The sequence below is a fragment of the Diabrotica undecimpunctata genome, chromosome 7 (genome assembly GCF_040954645.1).
Source record: "Diabrotica undecimpunctata isolate CICGRU chromosome 7, icDiaUnde3, whole genome shotgun sequence".
Taxonomy (NCBI): domain Eukaryota; kingdom Metazoa; phylum Arthropoda; class Insecta; order Coleoptera; family Chrysomelidae; genus Diabrotica; species Diabrotica undecimpunctata.
In genome coordinates, this window is record NC_092809.1 from 107,990,818 (window position 1) to 108,013,162 (window position 22,345).

Sequence of the window (22,345 nt, forward strand, 5' to 3'; positions counted from 1 at the left end):
TGAATTGCATGATGCAGAAAAATGGCATCAAATATTAGCCAAGCGGTCGATATTTGTAGCAGTTTAACAGAAGTATCCATTAGCTGTATTTATCATATGCCTAAAAATACATCGGAAAATAAAAAGCAAGTAAAACGTAAAACTAGAGGTAGAAAAAACATTGTTTTGGATGACGAGACAAGACATTTTATTTTCGGAGTAAAATTCCAACACGGAAAAAAATTCTCAAGGCTCGAAAACAATTACTTTTTACCCAAGATATCTCGTAGAGTATTAATCAGAACTATGCGCAAAATAAACTTTCGATATGTAAAAACAGAAAAAGTGTGTTATTAGAAAAAAAAAAAAAAGAAATTATTGTATGAAGAAGAAAATATTTTAAAAGAAATACGCATACTTCGCAGCATTGAACGGAAAAGATATTATTTGAGTGAAACCTGGATTAACGAAGGTCATACAATTGGAAAAGATTGGCAAGATTTAAATGTCAAAGATAAACGCGAAGCATTTATAGAAGGCTGCTTTACAGGATTAAAAGCTCCATCAGGAAAGGGACGACGTTTAATCATTATCCATATAGGAAGTGATACAGGGTTCCTTGATGATGGTTTGCTTCAATATGAGTCAAGAAAAACAGGAGATTATCATGAAGAAATGACTTCCGAAGTATTTGAGCGCTGGTTTGAGAGAATCTTAACAAAATTAGAACCTGGTCAGGTCACGTCAATAGACGTTTTAGCGTAACTTCCGCGACAGCCGGGTAGATCCAATAAGCTTTCTGCAAATTTATTTGTTTTTTTTTATAGCTTTTTGGAACAATAAAATACTGAAAACTTTGTTTTTGAAACTTCCACAAAGTTTATTATAAAATATTATCACTACAGCTGTTTGGGCAGAGTACCTTTCTCAAGTGATCTATTTTTGGTATGCATTTACACATTATAGTATTTAACCAAATAGGTTGAGGAGGGGAGAACTGTTTGTCTCAAGTTGGTTTAAAACTATAAAGTGGTTTCGTTACAGACTATAAAGTGTAAATGCATACCAAAAATAGATCACTTGAGAAAGGCACTCTGCCGAAACAGCTGTAGTGATAAGATTTTATAATAAATTTTGTGGAAGTTTTGAAAAAAAAGTTTTCAGTGCTTTATTGTTACATAAAATGAATTTCCATCAAGTAACAGTCGAATCCATCAATTATAGCTTTTTGCTTATGGCATTCTGTATTTTTAGGGGAATGTAGCGAATAAGCCACAAAATATATTCAAATGTTTAATTTACTGACGTTTCGATCTCTATAAAGAGACCGTTTTCAAATATATAAATGATAGATATATTTATTTTTTATAGCTTTTTGCTTGTGGAATTCTGAATTTTTAGGGAGAATTTTGAAAATAAGCCACAATATATCTATTTACATTGTTAATTTACTGACGTTTCGATCTCTATTCCAGAGACCGTTTTTAAAGTTAGAAAAAAAAAGAAAATAAATAATTTAAGATTATATAAATAATATTATATCAATATATAATAATAAACAAATAAAATAAATGTAACTCTCGTGTATATCTTTGAAAACGGTCTTCGGATATAGAGATCGAAACGTCAGTAAAAACGTGTAAATAAATTTATATTGTGGCCTATTTCGAACAAATAATATTTAAAAAATATAATATAATTAACGTTGAAATAAAAGTGGAATAGTGGAAGGAATAGGTTAGGTTAGGTTACGTTTAGGCTTAGTTTTGGTGCTATTTTGTCACTGTTGATGATGATGGTATTCTCAGTTATAATAATTAAAAATGAAATTGTTTATTTTATAGAAAATAACGATATACTATACTGCCCTAAAATAAATTAACTAGGGTATCTTTTTGAACAATTCTGAAAGTTTTAAATGTTTTTTTTTTAATTGTAGAATAACACCATTTTGAAACAGAATGTTTCTACAACAGAGACACCCATAAAATCAAGACTTTTGTATGATTACCAAACAGTAAGTTGATTTTTTTTTAAATAAAGTAAGTGTATGAAATAAGTAACGTAATTAAAAGTAAAATAGCAAGATATTTAGGACGTATAAAGACGTTAAAAACTGAAAAAATGCTTAGAGAAAAAAGATATATTAAATTCGATAAGATACTTCCTATGCCGGCGTCATTTTTATATCTTATCCTATCTATAATATATTTCACGAATTTGCGACTACTTTGGATTAGTTATGAAAATTTTGACTCAAACAGTTCACTGTGCTAAAAAGGTAATATTCTATTTCTGATAAATTGTAGTGGTAAATATTTATATATATATTATTGTGATATTTAAAGTCTTGGTGCGCCAAGCAATAATTAGCTAATTAATTTTTTTGATTAATTAAAATTATTTTAATGATATGATTATGACTCTATCACAATTTTTAATTATTTTATCTCAGGGTTAAATTCGTGCTTCAATATCTATGCTATTACATGTGAAAGGTAAGGTCCAAAGAATACCGGAATAATAAAAAACAACATATGATCTAACACTATATATTGAAATAAAAAATAATGAAATAATTCACACTCAAAAGTTTTCAATAAACAAATCTCATATAATGATTCTCAAAATTTGTTCTACGTACGTGAACAATCAAAATTAATGGTACAAACAATATTAATTGAAATCTCAAAATCCCAAACTATTCTAACTCTCCTAATCAAAATATTTATATACTTTCTAAATTAAGTGTAAAAATTGTGTTATCAATAAAAGAAAAAACTGCAGAAAACAAAAATACATCTCTCTGATGATGAGTGGTCCAAATCCTTGTTCCTTGTAGACTATATTATCTCCTCTCAACCGCTCCCTATGTAATCAGCAATCGTACAACAGATTGTTGCAAGAATATCGTCCTTAATGATCTCCTTCAAAAGCACAAATCATTCAAATTATGATAGCCTTTCTCCTCTCGATAAACTGAATCTCTCGTTGGCCCGAGTGAAAAATGACTCTTGGAATATCTTCTCTTTACGATAAACTGAATCTCTCGTTGGCCTAAACAGTGACTCTTGGAATATAAGTAGAAAAATATGACTTACAATATTTTGCTGCTTCAGCTTCTGTCAGATACACTAACTCCACAAAAACTCACTAACATTCAACACTACTGCTTGCTACATCTCGGGAACCGTCAGAGAACAACCACTGTTCGTCTTACAGACTTGGAAAACCAACTGATCCTCCTTTCTCTCTCCTCAATCTCGCTAAACTTTTTCCTACATACTTATCCCACCTTTTTCAATCTCCGCCAATCAAAACTCGTCACAATTCCCCCATTTTTTCATTTCGATAACAAACAAATTTTTACCTATAATTATAAATTTCCTAAAACTTATTTACAAATAATATTTTTCTATAATTCTTAAAAACTAACAAAAACTTCTTTCTATAATCCCTTCTATTGTCTTTAATCACTGCATTAATGTATTTTGAAAAAACCCGTTCAATTGTCTTTGGCTTTCACTTAAACTTATGCGGGTCACTCAAGTATAACAAAGAAATAATTTATGTATAGCTTACATTTTGTTTAGTACAGGAAATCCAAGAATTTAATAACTTTCCTTCTTCGAAATGTTTGTTGTTTATTATCCTACTTATCTGAAATATTTTAATGTTTTTGAACTTTGAAATATTTTAATCAACCCAATATTTTTCTCGATTTTACATATCATAACAAATCCCCGCCATTTGATCTGCCGAAAACTCTTTGTTAAATTTTAAAAATGACAAAAGTTTTCTAGGATCAAATTATTTCACTATGTTATTAAAATCTACTTATGATACTGATAAATGTCGTGAATGTTAAAATACCCCGTATATTGCCTGTCTTTATACGGGATTGGATATATTTTCGTTTTAAATATTTCCAAGTATTTTCGCTTAAAAGAAAGTTCATAATTTTTAGCCACTCGGTTTACTTCATTAACAAGATCTCCATGGTTTCCTAAAATCTTCTCTATTTTCTTTCCTATGTTTTCTCCACAATTTATTTTTCTTTCATCCTCCTTTTGTTCACATGTGTTCACTGTCCATAATACTTCTTCACAAAATTCTGGATTCTCGTCCATCAGTGCCATTTTTTCTTCTGTTTTCCTTTTATCCTCTAATTCCCTTTGGTATTCCGAGCACCATGTTTCTATTCCTTTCATTTCTCTGATGATACTTTCCTTTTCTTCCTGCTTCCATTCTGTTTTATCGTCGGTTGCCAACAATTCTTCTGTACCTTCTATTTCCTGTTTTTCTCTAGTCTCCATCTTATTTTCCTGCTTTCTTTTCGAATTTTTCTTCTTTTTCTTCCTTCTCTTTTTCTCTTCTGTTATATCTTGTTCTTGTACTTTCGGTTTATCCTCTACAGTCATATCGATTTCTTTGCGTTTTTCCTGTGCATTGATCCTTCCAGAATTTGTTTTCCTATCTGTTTTCTTTTCTTCTCCTATGTTGTCTGGTTCTGCTCTGATTTCCAGTTTATTTTCCGAAAAATTTATGGTGATATCTTTTTTTCTCAATTAATCAATTCCCGCTATCATATCATGATTTAAATCTTCAATCACCACACATTTCATAATATGGAATTTGTTTCCCACTCTTATCTGTACTCCCAAACCTTCGTTTACTGTCGTCAAATTTTTATTGTTTGCACCCACTAAATCAACCCCAGGAATCTTATATACAAATCTGTCCAAATTTAATTCTTTTACTAGTTTTTTATTGATTAGCGATATCTCCGAGCCAGAATCAATCACAATTTTAATCGCTTTATGTTTTATAAAAGCATCTAAAAATATTAGATTAGAATTAGAAATTTGTCTTTCGTTTCCTATTGCTACATGATTCATCTCCCTTCTATTTTGTTGTTGGAAGCTCTGGTTATTTCTATCGTCCATTTGTTCGTTAGTATTCCTATTCGGAGGATTTTGTGCATCTCCATTCCTGTTGTGATTTTCATATGTTCTATGTTGTGTGTCATTCCTGTTATCGTAATTTTGTTGTCTATTGTAATTATTGTAATTTCTCGGCCTATATTCGTTTGTTGATCTGGTTGTCACTCAAATTTACTATAATCTTTAAATATACCGCTCTACTACATTAGAGGTTGGTATTTCGCCTTGCTGTTCTGTCACTTGTTGACCTCAAGGCCATTGTATTTTCACGTTGTTAGCGTGGGTGTTATACCCGTGATTCATTTACCTGCTGCATTCAGTAAGCTAAAGACTGGTAACTTCATTTTACTTTTAAATATTATATTTTAATTTCAACTAATTAATAATGTTACCTAAAGTCAAATTTAAATTTTACTGATAATACATTGTTGAAAGTGCATCTCATGATCTTTCTAGTTCTTTACACATCAAATTTTAATGTTTTTTACTTAAGTTTTTTATAATAAATTTTTTATATACATGTATTTTTATCACATGTTCTTTTGCTATGCTAAGTTTGTTAATTTGTAAACTGTACCTAGTTTCAATTAATTGTTTATACAACTTAATCTCTGAATGTTCCATCATTGGAAGCTTTTTTACAAATTTAATATCGTTGGCTGCTACATGTCTTTTTGAGGTAACACACATATTTTAACTTCTCTTTGGATGTCTGGTTTTTTCACATTGTTCTTTTTAGATGAACTGATGATGCTTTCTAAACAGAAAGCGAAACGTCTTCAATAAATAGATGAAGTAGCCACCTTCTTTGTCTTTTATTTCTCCACTTTGACCAAAAAACCCACCACTCTTTGAGTGTACCTTAGCTTATATATATATATATATATATATATATATATATATATATATATATATATATATATATATATATATATATTGATACGATTAGGGTTTATAGAAAATAATTTATAAGTTATATACTACATAATATTAGATATTTGGTTGCTTTAAATAAGTTATATACTAGAGAATTTTATAAAAATATATTTATGTGAGGGCATTTTTAATAAATTAGCATATAATAAGTGTAAAAAGTTGTATTTTAATGTTGTAAATATATTTAAGTGGGCCATGTGCATAGGCAACCAACTATACAGTAAATTGACAGATAGAAATTAATCATAATACGAATATAAGTGGGGTTATAATAATAATGTTAGTTTAAAATGTTTAATTTATATATATTTAATGATTTAAATGTTTATTCTGATCTGAAAAGCCTAAATGTCAACAAAATTATTAATAGAAAAGAATGGAATTCTCTGGATCACCGGAGATGGCCATGTTTGCGAAATGGTTTGTTCCAGAAAATTCAGACATGTATTTAATAGAACAAATTGGAACATGATCTCTTACCAGATGGTTCTAGAATATCCAAAAAGATATAAATACCGTGATTTGGATTCAAGATGGCAGTTTTTAGTCAGAAGTCAGGCCAGTTCATTATGAAAGTTAGTAGACACATTTAGTTAGTGAAGTAAATTGTTCAGAATTTTCAAGAAGTCAGTCAGAAAAGTTTAGTAAGAAATATGAAAGTTAGTTGGAGTCAGTGAATCAAGTACAAATAGTCCAATTGTTTAATATAGTGAGTTAAATGAAGATTAAAAATTATGCATATATTTAATGCACATTTATAATTATACACAAATAATTATTGAAGATTATAAAAGTATATTAGAAGAATATTGGATGGACATTGGAAGGAATTAAAATTATATTATGATTGGAGATTAGTATAAATCAACTTATAATAATTGGATATTGGTATATTGAAAAGAAGAATAAATATAAATGGTGTTTGCTGGTTTGCTTGGTGGTGTATAAATGCTGGTGAAGAAAACTATATCTTAAATTGGTAGAAGCTGATAATTGGAAAAAGTAATTTCACAAAAACAAGGATAACCGAAGTACGAAGACATTCAGTGATGATTAGAATCTATATAGTGGAAAACAGTTCATTTAGGCATTCAGTGAAAGAAAGGTACAAAATTTTGTTAATATAATTTAGTTAGTGTCATAACAATTTCACTTTTGAAGATAGTTTGTTTAAATTTTACATTGTCTATAGAATTTAATTAGTTTTATAAGAATATCAATTTAAAGATAGTTTATTTTAAATTTACATTGGCTAGGTTAGATATATATGTGTGTTTCATAATAGTTATAATAAAGATAATTTAAAAAAGTACTTACAAGCTAATTCTTTGAGAACCGCGATAAAAACCCTATATATTATATTATTAAAAATACTCATTGCTCATCATTCAAACAAAAAACACATCATAACAATTTGGCACCCAACGCGGTGGCTCTCTATTTAAAAGAATTAGTTTGGGAAGATAAGTGCTCTCATATAATTAAATTAATTATCAGTAGAAAGGAAAAATTATAGATTTTATTTTTAATTATATTTGAACAAGTAAAGTCTCAAAATGTCTCAAGGAAAGAAAGGTACAAGAAGCAAAAAGAATGAAGAAGATGTGGAAGTAGAAACACAACCTATACAAGAGGAGAGTTTAGTTCAAGTTCCACAAGATACTGCAGAAATGAATCCAGAAAGAGAGGAAAATGTCAATATGGCAGCTTTGATGTCATTAATGATGCAGATGAACAAGACAATGGAAGAGAATACAAAAAAAATAGAACAAAAAATGGAACAGAATTCAAAAGAAATCAAAGAAGACATAAAACAATTGGAAGAGAATTCAAAAGAAGTCAAAGAAGACATGAAAAAAATGGAACAGAAATTGGAAGAGAATTATAGAAAATTAGAAAAGAAAATAGAAGATAATAATAATAAAATTGTAAAACAAATGGATAAAAAACTTGAAGCTGCAGAGAAAAAAGTAGCAAATGAAATAAAAAGTATACGGAATGACTACAAGAAAAGGATAGACAATGAGAGGACAGAAGTAAAGAGGATTATTCAAGATAATAAGATAGATATAGAACAGAAAATAGAGTTGCAAAAATGTAACTTAGAAGTAAAAATTAATGAAGACAGGAGAAACACAGAAGAAAAATTAGACGATATACAACAAAATATCCAAATAAATTGTAATCAAATAAGAAATGTGGAACAGAGAATAGATGATATTTCACAAATGAGAGACATAGGGAGACCTTACTTAAATTTAACAAATGAGACTGGGATTAAATTCTCTGGTAATATAAAAAATTTGCATCCTAGAGTATACATAAATAGTTTAAAACATAAATTAAGATTTGTGAATAATATTAATGATATTAAAGATTATATTAGAATGACATTAAATGACAATGCAGCAACTTGGTTTGCTAGTATTGAGAATGATTTAGATAATTTTCAAACATTTGAAAATAAATTTTTAAATTATTATTGGGGTGAATTAGAGCAAGCCAAGTTTAGAGAAATTCTATATTTTGGAAAGTATAATCAAAATTTAAAATCAAATATGGTAGATTATGCATTGAAATTGATAACAGTTGCAAAATATTTAGAACCACCACTTAGAGAGGATGAAACAGTCTTAAATGTATCTAGACATTTTGATGCTGATGTTGTGCAAACCGTAACTGTACAAAATATTCAAACAATAGATAGTTTTATTAATTTTATTCAAAGAATACAAAGAGGCAATATGACAAGTAATAATAACAACAGAAAAAACAATAATAACTTTCAATATAATAAAAATGATAATCAACAATATAGACAATCATATAACAATAATACTAGGTATGGTGATAGTTTACAAAATTTTAATAATAATAACAGTAATCCAAATAGACAGAACTTTAATAATAATACTAGTTATAATAGACAAAATTTTAATAATAATACTAATTATAATAGACAACATTTTAATAACAGTACTAATAATAATAGACAAGATTTTAACAATAGAAAAAATACAGAGCGACCTAACTATAACAGACAGGTAAATTGTGTTCGAAGGAATAGAAGCTGCGAAGACAGGGAACGAAGTAGTACAAGGCAGGAAAATGTGAGTAGAAGTCATAGTAGGGAAAGACATAGGACATCAGATCCAAGTGGTCAGATACAATCTGACAATTCTAATAATCAAAATTTTGTGCAGTAAACTTTCTGAATTACAAGTTAGGCCATTGCTATTATGAAAAACCTTCTGAATTTATTTCTTTAGATGAAGAGAAAATTATTGAATCTATTAATTTAATTTATATAAATGCTTTGGCCAAAAATAAAATGATTAAGATTATGATAGATACTGGTTCAGAAAGTACTTTAGTCTCGGAGAATTTTATTTTTAATACATTAAAATTATCAGATATAATAAAGATTCCAAAAATTAAAATTGTTGGTGCAAATAATAAGAAGTTGGGTGAAATTGATAAACTAGCCAATTTTAAAATTAATATTCTTAATAAAGAAATTAATATGCAAGGATTTATTGTCAAGGATTTATGTGTTGATATATTAATGGGAAATGATGAATTGGAAAAGAAGAAAGTAAAGATAGATTTTGAAGAAAGAATGGTAACTTTGGAAGAACAAATAATTAAATTTATGCAGAAAGATGAGGTAGAAGAAGGAATAAGAGTTGATAGGATATTATTAAAAGAAAATAATGATGTTTATGAAGAAGAAATGTATTTTGATGATAGGGATATGTCCAAAAAGAATGTAAAGAATAATTATTATAGTGAATATTTAAGGAATGGAAATTTTAAGCAGATGGATGCCTACGAGGTGGAGTGCGTAAAATTGGAAGCAAGGAATAATGAGTACATAATGAAGAATAATTTTATTTGTAAAGAAGAAGATATAATAAAAGTTTTGAATTGCCCTGAAGAATATAAATCAATAGTCATTTCCATATTGCAGCAACACAAGGGACTTGTCAATAAAGAAAATAGAATTGCACAAAATTATATCCATAGTATAAAAAGTTAAAGAAGAAAAAGATTTTAAAACAAAATCATACACAATACCATATAAATACAGAGAAGAAGTAAACAGAACGATTAATAATATGTTAGAAGATGGAATACTAGGAAGAATTACAGGAATGTCATTTTTCACTAAAATCGATTTACAGCATAGTTTTTGGTTAATACCTCTAGAAAGAAAAAGTAGACAGTATACAGGATTTCAGATAGATGGAGTAGTATATCAATTCAAAGTACTACCATTTGGACTTCAATCATCTTGCAGTGTTCTATGTAGATGTCTTCATGATATTTTGGATCAATATGAACATTTTGTAATTCACTACATTGATGATATATTAATTTTTTCTAAAACGGCTGAAGATCATGAGAAACACCTAAAAATTATAATAAATAGATTAGACAAAGTTGGACTAAAAATAAATCAAGAAAAATGTACATTTTTTCAAAAAGAAGTCATATATCTAGGTTATAAACTTAACACTAAGGGAATCGAAATGGATCCAGAACGGACACAAGTCATTCAGGAATATAAAACACCACACAATTTAAGAACTTTAAGAGGATTTATTGGAATAATTAATTATTATAAAAGGATGATACCAGATCTAAGTATAAAAGAAATTCCATTACTTGAACTACTGAGAAAAGGTGTAAAATGGAGATGGGATCAGAGAAGAGAACTAGCATTCCAAGAAATTAAAAACATTTTTCTGTCAAATTTGAAAATATACTATCCTGACTACACACAGCCATTCATATTAAGAACAGATGCATCAATAGAGAGATTATCAGGGGTATTATTACAAATACATGATGGGGTCGAATACCCAATACAATTCATTTCAAGAATTACAAAGCCACATGAAAAGGGTTACTCAGTTTCAGAATTAGAACTAGCAAGTATAATACACTGTGTCACAAAATTAAGATTTTATTTGTTGGGTAATGAATTTACAATAGAAACAGATCACCAAGCTTTAACGTCTATATTAAATAACAAATATGGAAACAGTAGAATACATCGGTGGAGTCTAATACTTAGTGAATACTGCTTTGAAATCAAATACATTTCTGGAAAATCCAATATAGTGGCAGATGCTTTATCAAGGTTAGAAAATACACCACAAAAAGGGCAGCGAACAATAAAAATTGGATTAAATCAATTAGTAGAAAGTACTGGATTATATTCTAAAGAAGAAATTATAAGAGATCAGATCAATTTGAGTGAAAAACAAAAAGTCCTTAGGAAAGATGGGGTATATTATAAAATAATAAATGGCATAGAAGTATATGTAATAACTAGAACTTTAGCAAAGAAAATATTGAAAAATTTACATAACAATTATATGCATATTGGTTCAAGAAAGCTATGGATGCTATTTAGGGACAATTATTTTGCAAAGAATGACATAAGTATAGCAAAAGAAATTACTACCCAATGCCCAATATGTCAACTAAACAAAGAAAAGAATTTCAAAAACCAGAACACATATAAATCTAATGTTGTATATGAAAAACTAAATACAGTTTCCATGGATTTTATTTCAAATTTAGTTCTCAGTCCAACAGGAAAAAAGCATATACTAGTGATAGTTGATTTATATACAAAATTTATTAAACTATATCCATGCTCCAGAACAAATGTTAAAACATTAAAATTATATATTAATCAATTTTTCGAAGAAATAGGACCATTTAGAAATTGCATAATAGATAATGCTACATATTTTAACAACCAAAAATTTCGGGCATTTTGTGAGAAAAAGGGAATCAACATTCATTTTACAAGTATCAGACATCCTCAGGCAAATCCTGCAGAAAGATATATTAAAGAAGTTATAAAATATTTAAGGATACTGTGCCAAAATCAACACGAAACTTGGCAGCAACATATAACACAAGTAGAGTATTTTTTAAATAATACACATAATTTGAATACAGAGGAAGTACCAGAATATTTAATGTTTGGCCATATAGGAAACAGAAAGTGGATTAGTGAATATAATCAGGATATGTTAGAACAAGTAATGCAGAAAGTGAATAACCGAATTAGGAGGAAAGCTGAAAAATATATCAGAAGACAAAATCGAAATATAAAAAAACCAATCACATTTCAAAAAGGAGACCTAGTGTTAATTCGTTCACTTAGAAAAAGTAATGTTAAAGAAAACCGTTGTAAGAAATTACAACCAATGTTTGAAGGTCCATATACAATTGAAAATCAGAATGGACTAAATAGTTATGTGTTAATAGATGCAGAGAACAGACTAAGAGGCATATTTCATATCAACGACATTTTTCAATATCATGAAGAGATTGAATAATATTTTCTATACCTTTAACACAAATATAATAACACTAATAACTTACTGATATATCCATTTTATTCAATAGACTTGATTTGTTAAATGGTAGATGGTAGATTTCATTATTTTGAATCAATTTGACATCATACTTGTTGAATTTTGTATATATGGAAATTAATTTGTACCCTAAAAATCATAATTTGGGGTTAGACACAAAATTGATACTATAATTGCTATAAAAATGTCTTTCTAATATAATAAAGTGAAAAAACTTACCAATTTATATTGATGAAAGTTATTTTGAATGGAAATAATTCCTAGATTTTGTCTATAAATAAACAGAACACCATATCGATTATATATTTAATTAAGGTTATATTTTATTCTCTGATATCGCATCCATTGCTCCATTTGACCATAGAATAGCCGAACTGTGCTCCGTTGTTCTCTGCTTTGACATAGACAGCGAACAGGGATGTATTTAACACATTTTAAATAAAAAAAAAAAAAAAAAAAAAAATTGAATTATTAATTTATTAAATTTAATAAGGTATGAGAAAATTAATATTTAAAAAAATAATAAGTAAATTATTTATTTTAAATATTATTTTGGGGTATTGATACGATTAGGGTTTATAGAAAATAATTTATAAGTTATATACTACATAATATTAGATATTTGGTTGTTTTAAATAAGTTATATACTAGAGAATTTTATAAAAATATATTTATGTGAGGGCATTTTTAATAAATTAGCATATAATAAGTGTAAAAAGTTGTATTTTAATGTTGTAAATATATTTAAGTGAGCCATGTGCATAGGCAACCAACTATACAGTAAATTGACAGATAGAAATTAATCATAATACGAATATAAGTGGGGTTATAATAATAATGTTAGTTTAAAATGTTTAATTTATATATATTTAATGATTTAAATGTTTATTCTGATCTGAAAAGCCTAAATGTCAACAAAATTATTAATAGAAAAGAATGGAATTCTCTGGATCACCGGAAATGGCCATGTTTGCGAAATGGTTTGTTCCAGAAAATTCAGACATGTATTTAATAGAACAAATTGGAACATGATCTCTTACCAGATGGTTCTAGAATATCCAAAAAGATATAAATACCGTGATTTGGATTCAAGATGGCAGTTTTTAGTCAGAAGTCAGGCCAGTTCATTATGAAAGTTAGTAGACACATTTAGTTAGTGAAGTAAATTGTTCAGAATTTTCAAGAAGTCAGTCAGAAAAGTTTAGTAAGAAATATGAAAGTTAGTTGGAGTCAGTGAATCAAGTACAAATAGTCCAATTGTTTAATATAGTGAGTTAAATGAAGATTAAAAATTATGCATATATTTAATGCCCATTTATAATTATACACAAATAATTATTGAAGATTATAAAAGTATATTAGAAGAATATTGGATGGACATTGGAAGGAATTAAAATTATATTATGATTGGAGATTAGTATAAATCAACTTATAATAATTGGATATTGGTATATTGAAAAGAAGAATAAATATAAATGGTGTTTGCTGGTTTGCTTGGTGGTGTATAAATGCTGGTGAAGAAAACTATATCTTAAATTGGTAGAAGCTGATAATTGGAAAAAGTAATTTCACAAAAACAAGGATAACCGAAGTACGAAGACATTCAGTGATGATTAGAATCTATATAGTGGAAAACAGTTCATTTAGGCATTCAGTGAAAGAAAGGTACAAAATTTTGTTAATATAATTTAGTTAGTGTCATAACAATTTCACTTTTGAAGATAGTTTGTTTAAATTTTACATTGTCTATAGAATTTAATTAGTTTTATAAGAATATCAATTTAAAGATAGTTTATTTTAAATTTACATTGGCTAGGTTAGATATATATGTGTGTTTCATAATAGTTATAATAAAGATAATTTAAAAAAGTACTTACAAGCTAATTCTTTGAGAACCGCGATAAAAACCCTATATATTATATTATTAAAAATACTCATTGCTCATCATTCAAACAAAAAACACATCATAACAATATATATATATATATATATATATATATATATATATATATATATATATATATATATATACAATCCTAAACCCATTTACCCTAAGGTGTCGGGTGAGTGGTAAATATTTACTGATAAAATACGATAAAAAACAATAACACTAATTTTTCTTAATGAAAAAACGAAAACATTACGTTACAGTGTAATTAAGAATTAGATCCACACTCACAATCAGTGTCATCGGTATCTTTATTTGAATGGTAAATGATGACTGGTTTAATTGCTTCGATGCGATTTTCGGAATAACGAATGTTATTTATATTTTCACCATTTATCTTGATCCCTTCTGTACAGTTTTCAAGTGCTTGTGTAAATATCTTTTCGGAGTATATATTAAATAGTAATGGTGAAAATACACATCCTTGTCTCACACCTCTACTGATCTGTTACGTCTCCGTACTATTTCCATCTAATATTACCACAGCCTGTTGGTTCCAATAGAGATTTCTAACTGTGTTAATGTCATTTTGGTCGAGTCCTTTTCGCTTTAGATATTTCCATGAGAATGTTATTTTCAACTGAGTCGAAAGCATTATCATGGTCTAAAAATGTGATGAAACGATCTTTTTGTTGGTCCGGACATTTTTGAGCAAGAGTTGTGAACTATACAAAGCCATACTGTCGATTACTTATAACTACTTCGCACTTTTAGAATATTCTTGTATGTATAACCTTTAAAAATGTTTTCAATAATTGTGACATTAAGCTGATCAATCTATAGTCATTACAATGTTTCGGATCCTTGGTTTTTGGTAGCGGAACAAAGGTCGATAGTAGTAATTCTGTAGATCTCCTACCAGATTTGTATATGTTGTTAAAGATGATAGTTGGCACTTAAATTGTCTTCTATCTCATTCATCTATAAGTTTAATTAGCTCGATGTGAACTTGATTAGCTCCGCAGTCTCCGCCAGATTTTGAGTTGTTTATAGCATGTTGGACTTTAAATTTTAATATTTTTGAAGCTTTCTCGCTATCAATTTGTGTTGGTTCCGTTCTTGTGTCCATGAAAAGAACTTTAATATATTTATCCATACTTATTTTATTTTAATGGAGTTATTAATAGATTTATTGTTTTTGTCAATTAATCGGTTAGGTGTGTTCGTTCACCTCATGTGTTCGGTACTTCAATGCATGTTTTCATCATCCCCTTTTCCTTAGCCTTTTTCTATTTTGTTCCTTAATAATTTATGTTTTTCTCTATAATTATCTGGATCTTTGTTTCTATAATTTTTTTTGTTCCATGGTTTCCGTTGTTTCTTATGTCATCCAAGATTATCGGCTTTCTTCTTTCTTTTGTAGAGTTTCTTTGAATGTCTTTATAATAGAATCTTTGATTTTGCTCAAATTAATGTTCATATTCTTAGTGTTTTTTTGTTTCTAAAGTTCATCTTTTCATTTATTGATTTATACAAGTTGAAGGCTGAGCAGTTATTTCATGTATCTTGAACAACTGAGTATTTACCTTAGAACTTTTGGATTTTATTATCTTTTTTACCTTCAGTTTAATTTTTGAGACAAGAAGGTTATGGTCTAAAGGGACATCTGCTTCAAGGTAAGTCTTAACGCTTATAATGGAATTTCTAAATCTTAGATTGGTTACTATAAAGTCGATTTGATTTCTAATGTAATTTTGTTTATTATTCTGTGGGGACCTCCAGGTATACAGTCTACGGGGTGGTAATCGAAACCGTGTGTTCATATTCGCCAGGTTTTCTTCTTCACCAAATGGAGCCAATCTGTCGCCTCTACGATTTCTTGTTCCTAAACCATAATCACCTTTTATATTGTCCACTCGTCCTTTTCCTATCTTTGCATTCAAATCGCCTATTATTATTGCAAACTCTTCCTTTCTGGTGTATTGTAAAAGTTGTTTGAGTTGTTCATAAAAATTTTTTATTATAGCTTCTGATTGATCTGCAGTTCAAGCATACACTTGCACTATAACAATGTTTACTGGCTTACCCTGTATTTGTAATAGCAACATTGTATACGAAAAGGGAACACAATTTACAATGGCTGTTTGGATTATCCTGGAGATAATTATTCCAACTCCGTATAGATGATCTCGGGTGTTATTTCTGAGTAATGTGTCGTTTTATCCATGACTAATATTTCTAGGTTCAGTCTCTATTTTCATAATCGTGTTGGGCGTTTTTTCTTGTTCAAACAAGCTTGTCACATTTCATGTCTCAAAATTTAAAAAGGATTTGTTCTATATAGTTATTTGCCACATTTGAGTGGCTCCTCCTCGCGAAGATTCTTAGCACCCCTCGACCATTAAAGGTCTAGACCGCGGACTAGGGGCCATGTGATTGATCTTATGTTGCATGGTTATTTTTCTAAGGAAATCTGACGATCTTTAATGTAATGGTTTTCCGTTGCCTTCTACATCCTTATGCCGTTGACCACATATAGGTTCATCCGCCTTTGGGGCCAATCTCTCAACCTCAGGACAAAAAAGTGCCCTACCACTTACTACTTCATCCGCCCGAAGCCGTTGGTCAGTAGTGGCAATCACTCGTTGAATGAGTATGTAGTAGAAAGAAATATAGTGACCGCTCTGCCTTCGGAAACCGAATAGCCATTCGGGATCGGAAGAATCAAGAGTTAGTCAAGAGAGGCCGATATAAAAGATTAAAGACCTTTCACTCAAGACAAATTGAAAAAGAGCAAAATGCCAGATGCGTTTCATAAGCGTATGAGTATTAATACACTTTTGTTCCCACTCATACATCGGGGTGTTGACTACAGACTGTAAGGCTTATCCATCATGCTATAGCATGGAGGGTAGAGTGCACGTCATTCACTTAGGATGTGAACACCCCATGGCCTGACCATATCCTTTTGGCTAGCTAACTGATCCTTTTAGCTAAATTTTCGAATGGTTTGGGGCATTATTCAAAACTATAACTGATGGTGCATGTAAGCTTGGAAACAGTTTTTCTTTCAACCATTTCACAAACGTCTACGTATTTCACAAACGTCTACGTATTCACTTTATCGTGATAATCAGTTGATTTTGAACACATAAGATCCGTTTCATCTATAAAACTGTGTTTTCCACCCGCATGCAATATAATATGTCTGCTTCCCTTAGTATCGGTGTGTTTTAAAGATCTTATACTCTCGTCTCGCCAAATCTGTTTTATTTCACCTTTAGCAAAAAGCCACGTTTCGTTTAAATAAGCAAATAAAGCGTATTTTTTTTTAATTTATTATAGTTTCTTAAAAAATTAATTCTTATGTGAACAGCTATATTGTGAATAGCTCTTTCGCATAAGGCTTTTCGATTGTCTTCCATATTGAACCTTAATCCAATCTGTTTGAAAACTTTCCAGCGACATACCCTGCAAATTTTTTTAACTCCGTCTTTATAGAAATATGTCTTTTCACACATTTTATATATATACAATGTCTCGAATTTCACACAAACTGTTTCCAATCAGAAGTACTAATAAGTACTTTTCTCCATTCGTCTCTCTCTTTGATTGTCTTCTCCTTCTTCTTCTTCACTGGCTTTACAACTCGTGGTGAGTCTTTGCCGCATCCACTATCGCCCTCTATCCTCTACGATCTTGCGCTTCTATTTCTCATTGTTGTACCCCAATTCTAGATAAATCGGCTTCAACATCATCCTTCCATTTTTTTCTCGATCGGCCTAGTAATCTTCTACCATCTGATCTTTCAAAAAATACTATCTTTAACACTGTCATCCTCTAATCTTACCACGTGACCTGCCCATCTTATTCGGTTTGCCTTGACATGTCTAACTATGTTTTTAGTTCCATAGAGAGTCACCAATTCAGCATTACGGCGTCTTCTCCAATCCCCTGCGAATTCATCTCTTTAAGGCCCAAATATTATTCTGAGAACCTTTATTTCAAATACTAGAAGCTTATTGATTTCCCGCTGATTGAGAGTCCATGTTTCACTGCCATATGTAATAATTGGGCGAATAATCGACTTGTACAGTGTTAATTTAGATTTTCTCTTTAGCAGCTTCGATCTTAATAATGTTGAAAGTATAATGCTCTATTTCCCGCAGCTATCCTTGCTGAGACCTCTTTTTCTATGTGGTTGTCCGCTGTGATTATCGCCCCCAGGTATTTAAACTCCTTTACTACTTCGAAGTTGTGATCATTAATACTGATGTTCTGCCTAACTCTTGGTCTTGGATTTTTGGTTACTACCATGTATTTCGTCTTTTCTTCATTTATTCGGAGACCCAGACCACCTGTTTCCTTCTCGAGCTGTGAAAACACCTCTCTCACGTCTCTTGTAGAATGCGTGACTGCAAATATATCATCAACAAAGGCCAGCAACAGTTTTGATCCCTAATCAGCAAATTCTCCTGTCAGCTCAGACGATATTTTACTTATTGCATATTCTAAAGCAGAATTGAACAGCAACGGTGACAAGGGGTCCCCCTGCCTAAGTCCTGAATTTATACCAAATGGCATCGATGTTTGCCATTTCAAATCTGTGAAAATTTGGTGCACAACGCTGTTGAATTCCCAGTTTTCCTCTAATATTTATTGGATGGTAAATATCTGATCTATAGTTGACCTTCCAGCATGAAACCCGCATGGGTAGTCGCCTAGAATATCTTCCGAATATGGTGTGAGTCTCTTTAGCAAGATAATCGATAACACTTTTCGGAAGAGTTTCGGAGTTATTCTTTGTTTCTTTTCTTATATATGGGAATTATAACGCTTCCATTCCTTTTTAATATATTTGTTAATGACATTAAATCTCAAATTAACTCTAAATTTTTTGCTATTTGCTGATGATTTAAAAATCTATAGAATTGTCGAAGAAGTCTCAGATTGTGAAAAACTCCAAATTGATATTAACAAAATTATGGCATGGTGCAATTGGAACCAAATGAGCATTAATGTTGGAAAATGTCACTTTATTAGTTTCTGTAGAAGAATTAACAACCTCTCTTATAATTACAAATTAGCTGAAGAACCACTGAAGGCTGTCTCAACTGTAAGAGATCTAGGTGTTCAATTAGATTCCAAACTAAATTTTTGCGCTCATTTTGATTATGTGAATAACCAGGCATTTAAAATGTTAGGCTTCATTATTAGAACCTCTAGATGTTTGCATAACATTAATTCCATCAGACTGATTTACATTTCCCTAGTAAGATCTGTTCTTGAGTATTGCTCAGTCGTTTGGTCACCCACTTATGAAGTCCATATAGCCAAGCTTGAAAAAGTCCAAAATAAATTCATTAGGTACTTAAGTTTTAAATTACACAAACCTTTAAGCGACCATTCCTACTCAGAAATTAGAAATACATTAAACCTTCCTAGGCTATCTTCCAGACGGATGTATGCTGATGTTTTGTTTCTTCATAAACTACTGAATTCAAAAATTAATTGCAATGATCTACTGTCTCTAATCGACTTTAATGTTCCCTCTAGAGTTACTAGAACATCTCATAATTTTGCAATTCGATTTCATCGCTCTAACTTTGGTAGGCATTCTCCACTGAGTAGAATCATTCTAAATGGAAATAGAATAGACTTTGATTTGTTGCTGTGCGCTTCGGAAAATGTCTGTAGAATGTGTTTAAAAAAAATTTTGTAATTTTATGTGATTTGTATTTGCTATGTGCTTTATATAGTTTTAATATTTGTTTTTTTTTTCTATATGGCTGCATCGCCAATTCTTTTCATACATATTTGCTATATCTTTGTAATTATTGTATCACTAGATAATACTTGTAATACTTTGTGTATATATTGAATTGGGTATATGAACGGTATCCCGTTAATAAATAAATAAATAAATAGACCCATCCACTCTTGTATTTCGTGATTCATCCATTGTTTTGCATCTTCTTCGTTTTCCCTCTTTGGTCCCAGTATTATTCTGATAATGTTCCTCTCAAAAACTTTTAACTGCTCTTCTTTTCTTGCTGTTAATGTAAATGTTTCTGCAGCATATACTTCTATTGGTCTTATGGTCATTTTGTAGATTTTCATTTTTGTGTTTCGGCTTATCTTCTTACCTGTAAACATTTTTTTATTTCTGTAAAATGCTGTATTTCCCACTTGAACTCTTCTTTTTATATCGACAATTTCATTTCTTCTGTTGACTAGTACTCCCAAATATTTGAATGTTTTAATCTCTTCGAAACTCTGTGCATCTAGTGTCAGTTCTGTCATTTGTGTCATCTTTTTCTTGTTAATGTTCAAGTATTTTGTTTTATTTCCAGTCCTCTAATTGGAACCACAATAAATTCTAGGTAATAACTAATTGTTGTAAGAATTATTTTCTAAGTAAATATAAAATAAAAATATGTTTCAAAAATCTAAATCTTTTTATAACCTTCTTAATTCACATGGTCTGTAATGTTGAACAAAAAAGGTAAAACCGCTAGGTAAACAAAAATCCCGCGTAAAACGTGCAGTGTTTTATATCAAAAGGATTTACTGCAAATAACTTCTTATTAATGCTAAAAAGGTTTATGGCGACTGTCTAGCGATAATCCAAAACAGTCGGAAATTCATAAAAAATACTCTAATAGCTTTAGTTAAAATTAAGTAAATCAATCATAAATTTTAGATGAATACATGGTTTCAAACAACTTCATCAAAATAGTTTAAACTAAAACAAAAACTACGATTATTGTTTTTTCTTTTCAGCATGCAGTAGCCTTTAAGGATCTCATAGAGTCAAAATGTATTTTGGAAATTCTTAGTGGAAACGACAGCGTTATTAGCAAGTGGAATTTGAATGGAAGAAGAGGTAGCATATCAAAAGATTTCCTCCACAACGAATTATTGTCAAAACGTCAGGTGAAATCATAGGATTTAAAAATAGTGTGAGAATGTAGGATTGCTAAGGAATGAATGATAAAGTTTCTTCTTATTAAAAGTAAACATAACGTTTTACTTAAGATTTCTGACGTCAACAGAGAACCTTAGCTCCTTGGTGTGTGTTATTTTTGTTGGATATATTAAGTTTGTCTAAATCTTCGTTTCCACTTAGTCATTATCACCATTGGTACTACAGTTCTATATTAGAGCCTTGACATTTTCTAATATATTTCGCCAGTCAGCCCTATTAATTGCCATCCGTTGCCAGTTTGCTGCTCCTTAAGTATCATCATCTACACCATCCTTCCATCTAAGTTTTGGACTAGGTCTTCATCTACTTTCCACTGGCTGTGATATAAACATTCGTCCATATTGCGTTTCAAGCGGTAGAATAATTGTCGTTGTAAATTGCAAGCGGGTTTCCCATATTTCACCAATTCTGTGAATTATCATAAATAAATCCTCCTCTTGTATTCAACAGCAGTTAACAGCGATGATCTTCTGCAAGTACCTGCCTAATACTTGCATTTGCTTCTTTTTCTCAGCTGTCATCAAACAATTAATAATTTTCTGACGGTACTGGATAAGTATTTTTTCTTTCAATTCCCTCGTGGACGGAGTAATTATGAACCTAATAAAATCCCATTATTCTTTATGGCAGTCATTAACGAAATTGTTTACTATCCATGTAATTACTAAAATTCCATTTCTTCTAATATACAGGGTGAGTCATGAGGAACTTTACATACTTCTACCATATGTAGAGCCCCTCAGGGAGCATATCATATGGCCACTAAAAAATGTCAACTCCTCTTCTTTATTAATTAACAGGGTGATTTGTGTAATTGACCATTTATTTCATTTTACTGTAGTGTTTATACGGCTCATTTGATTTTTTTAATTTTTGCATGATACAGTACACTACTATCAAGCATTCGACTGGTATTAGCTAAACTAAAAAATTCCAGGACTGGCTTTGGAAAAATTAATTTAGGGATTCGTATTAAATATTACACCCTGTATATATTTTTTTTAAAATGCAATAAGTGATTTTCAAACTACATAAATAGCCAATGAAAACGACATATGCGACAATGTTGTCGCACTTTTATTAAATTTTTAGTGAACGATCAAATCTTACCAAAAATAGAACAACCATAATGAAGTATCAAATTATAAGATATTAATTTAAACAAATGTTATAAATTTCAAACATTTTAATTAAAATGAGTTCCTACAAC

The 22,345-nt window shown here is 29.9% G+C and overlaps 1 protein-coding gene across 1 annotated transcript in view; it reads left to right on the forward strand.

Annotated features, from left to right (window-relative positions):
• prc (collagen IV-like protein pericardin) overlaps window positions 1-22,345 on the forward strand; it is a 45,277-nt gene that overhangs the window by 11,883 nt on the left and 11,049 nt on the right. The window contains exons 2-3 of the mRNA XM_072537952.1: window positions 1,919-1,996; window positions 20,931-21,083. Coding sequence (XP_072394053.1) covers window positions 1,919-1,996; window positions 20,931-21,083 — 231 coding nt within the window. The remainder of the gene's footprint in view (window positions 1-1,918; window positions 1,997-20,930; window positions 21,084-22,345) is intronic.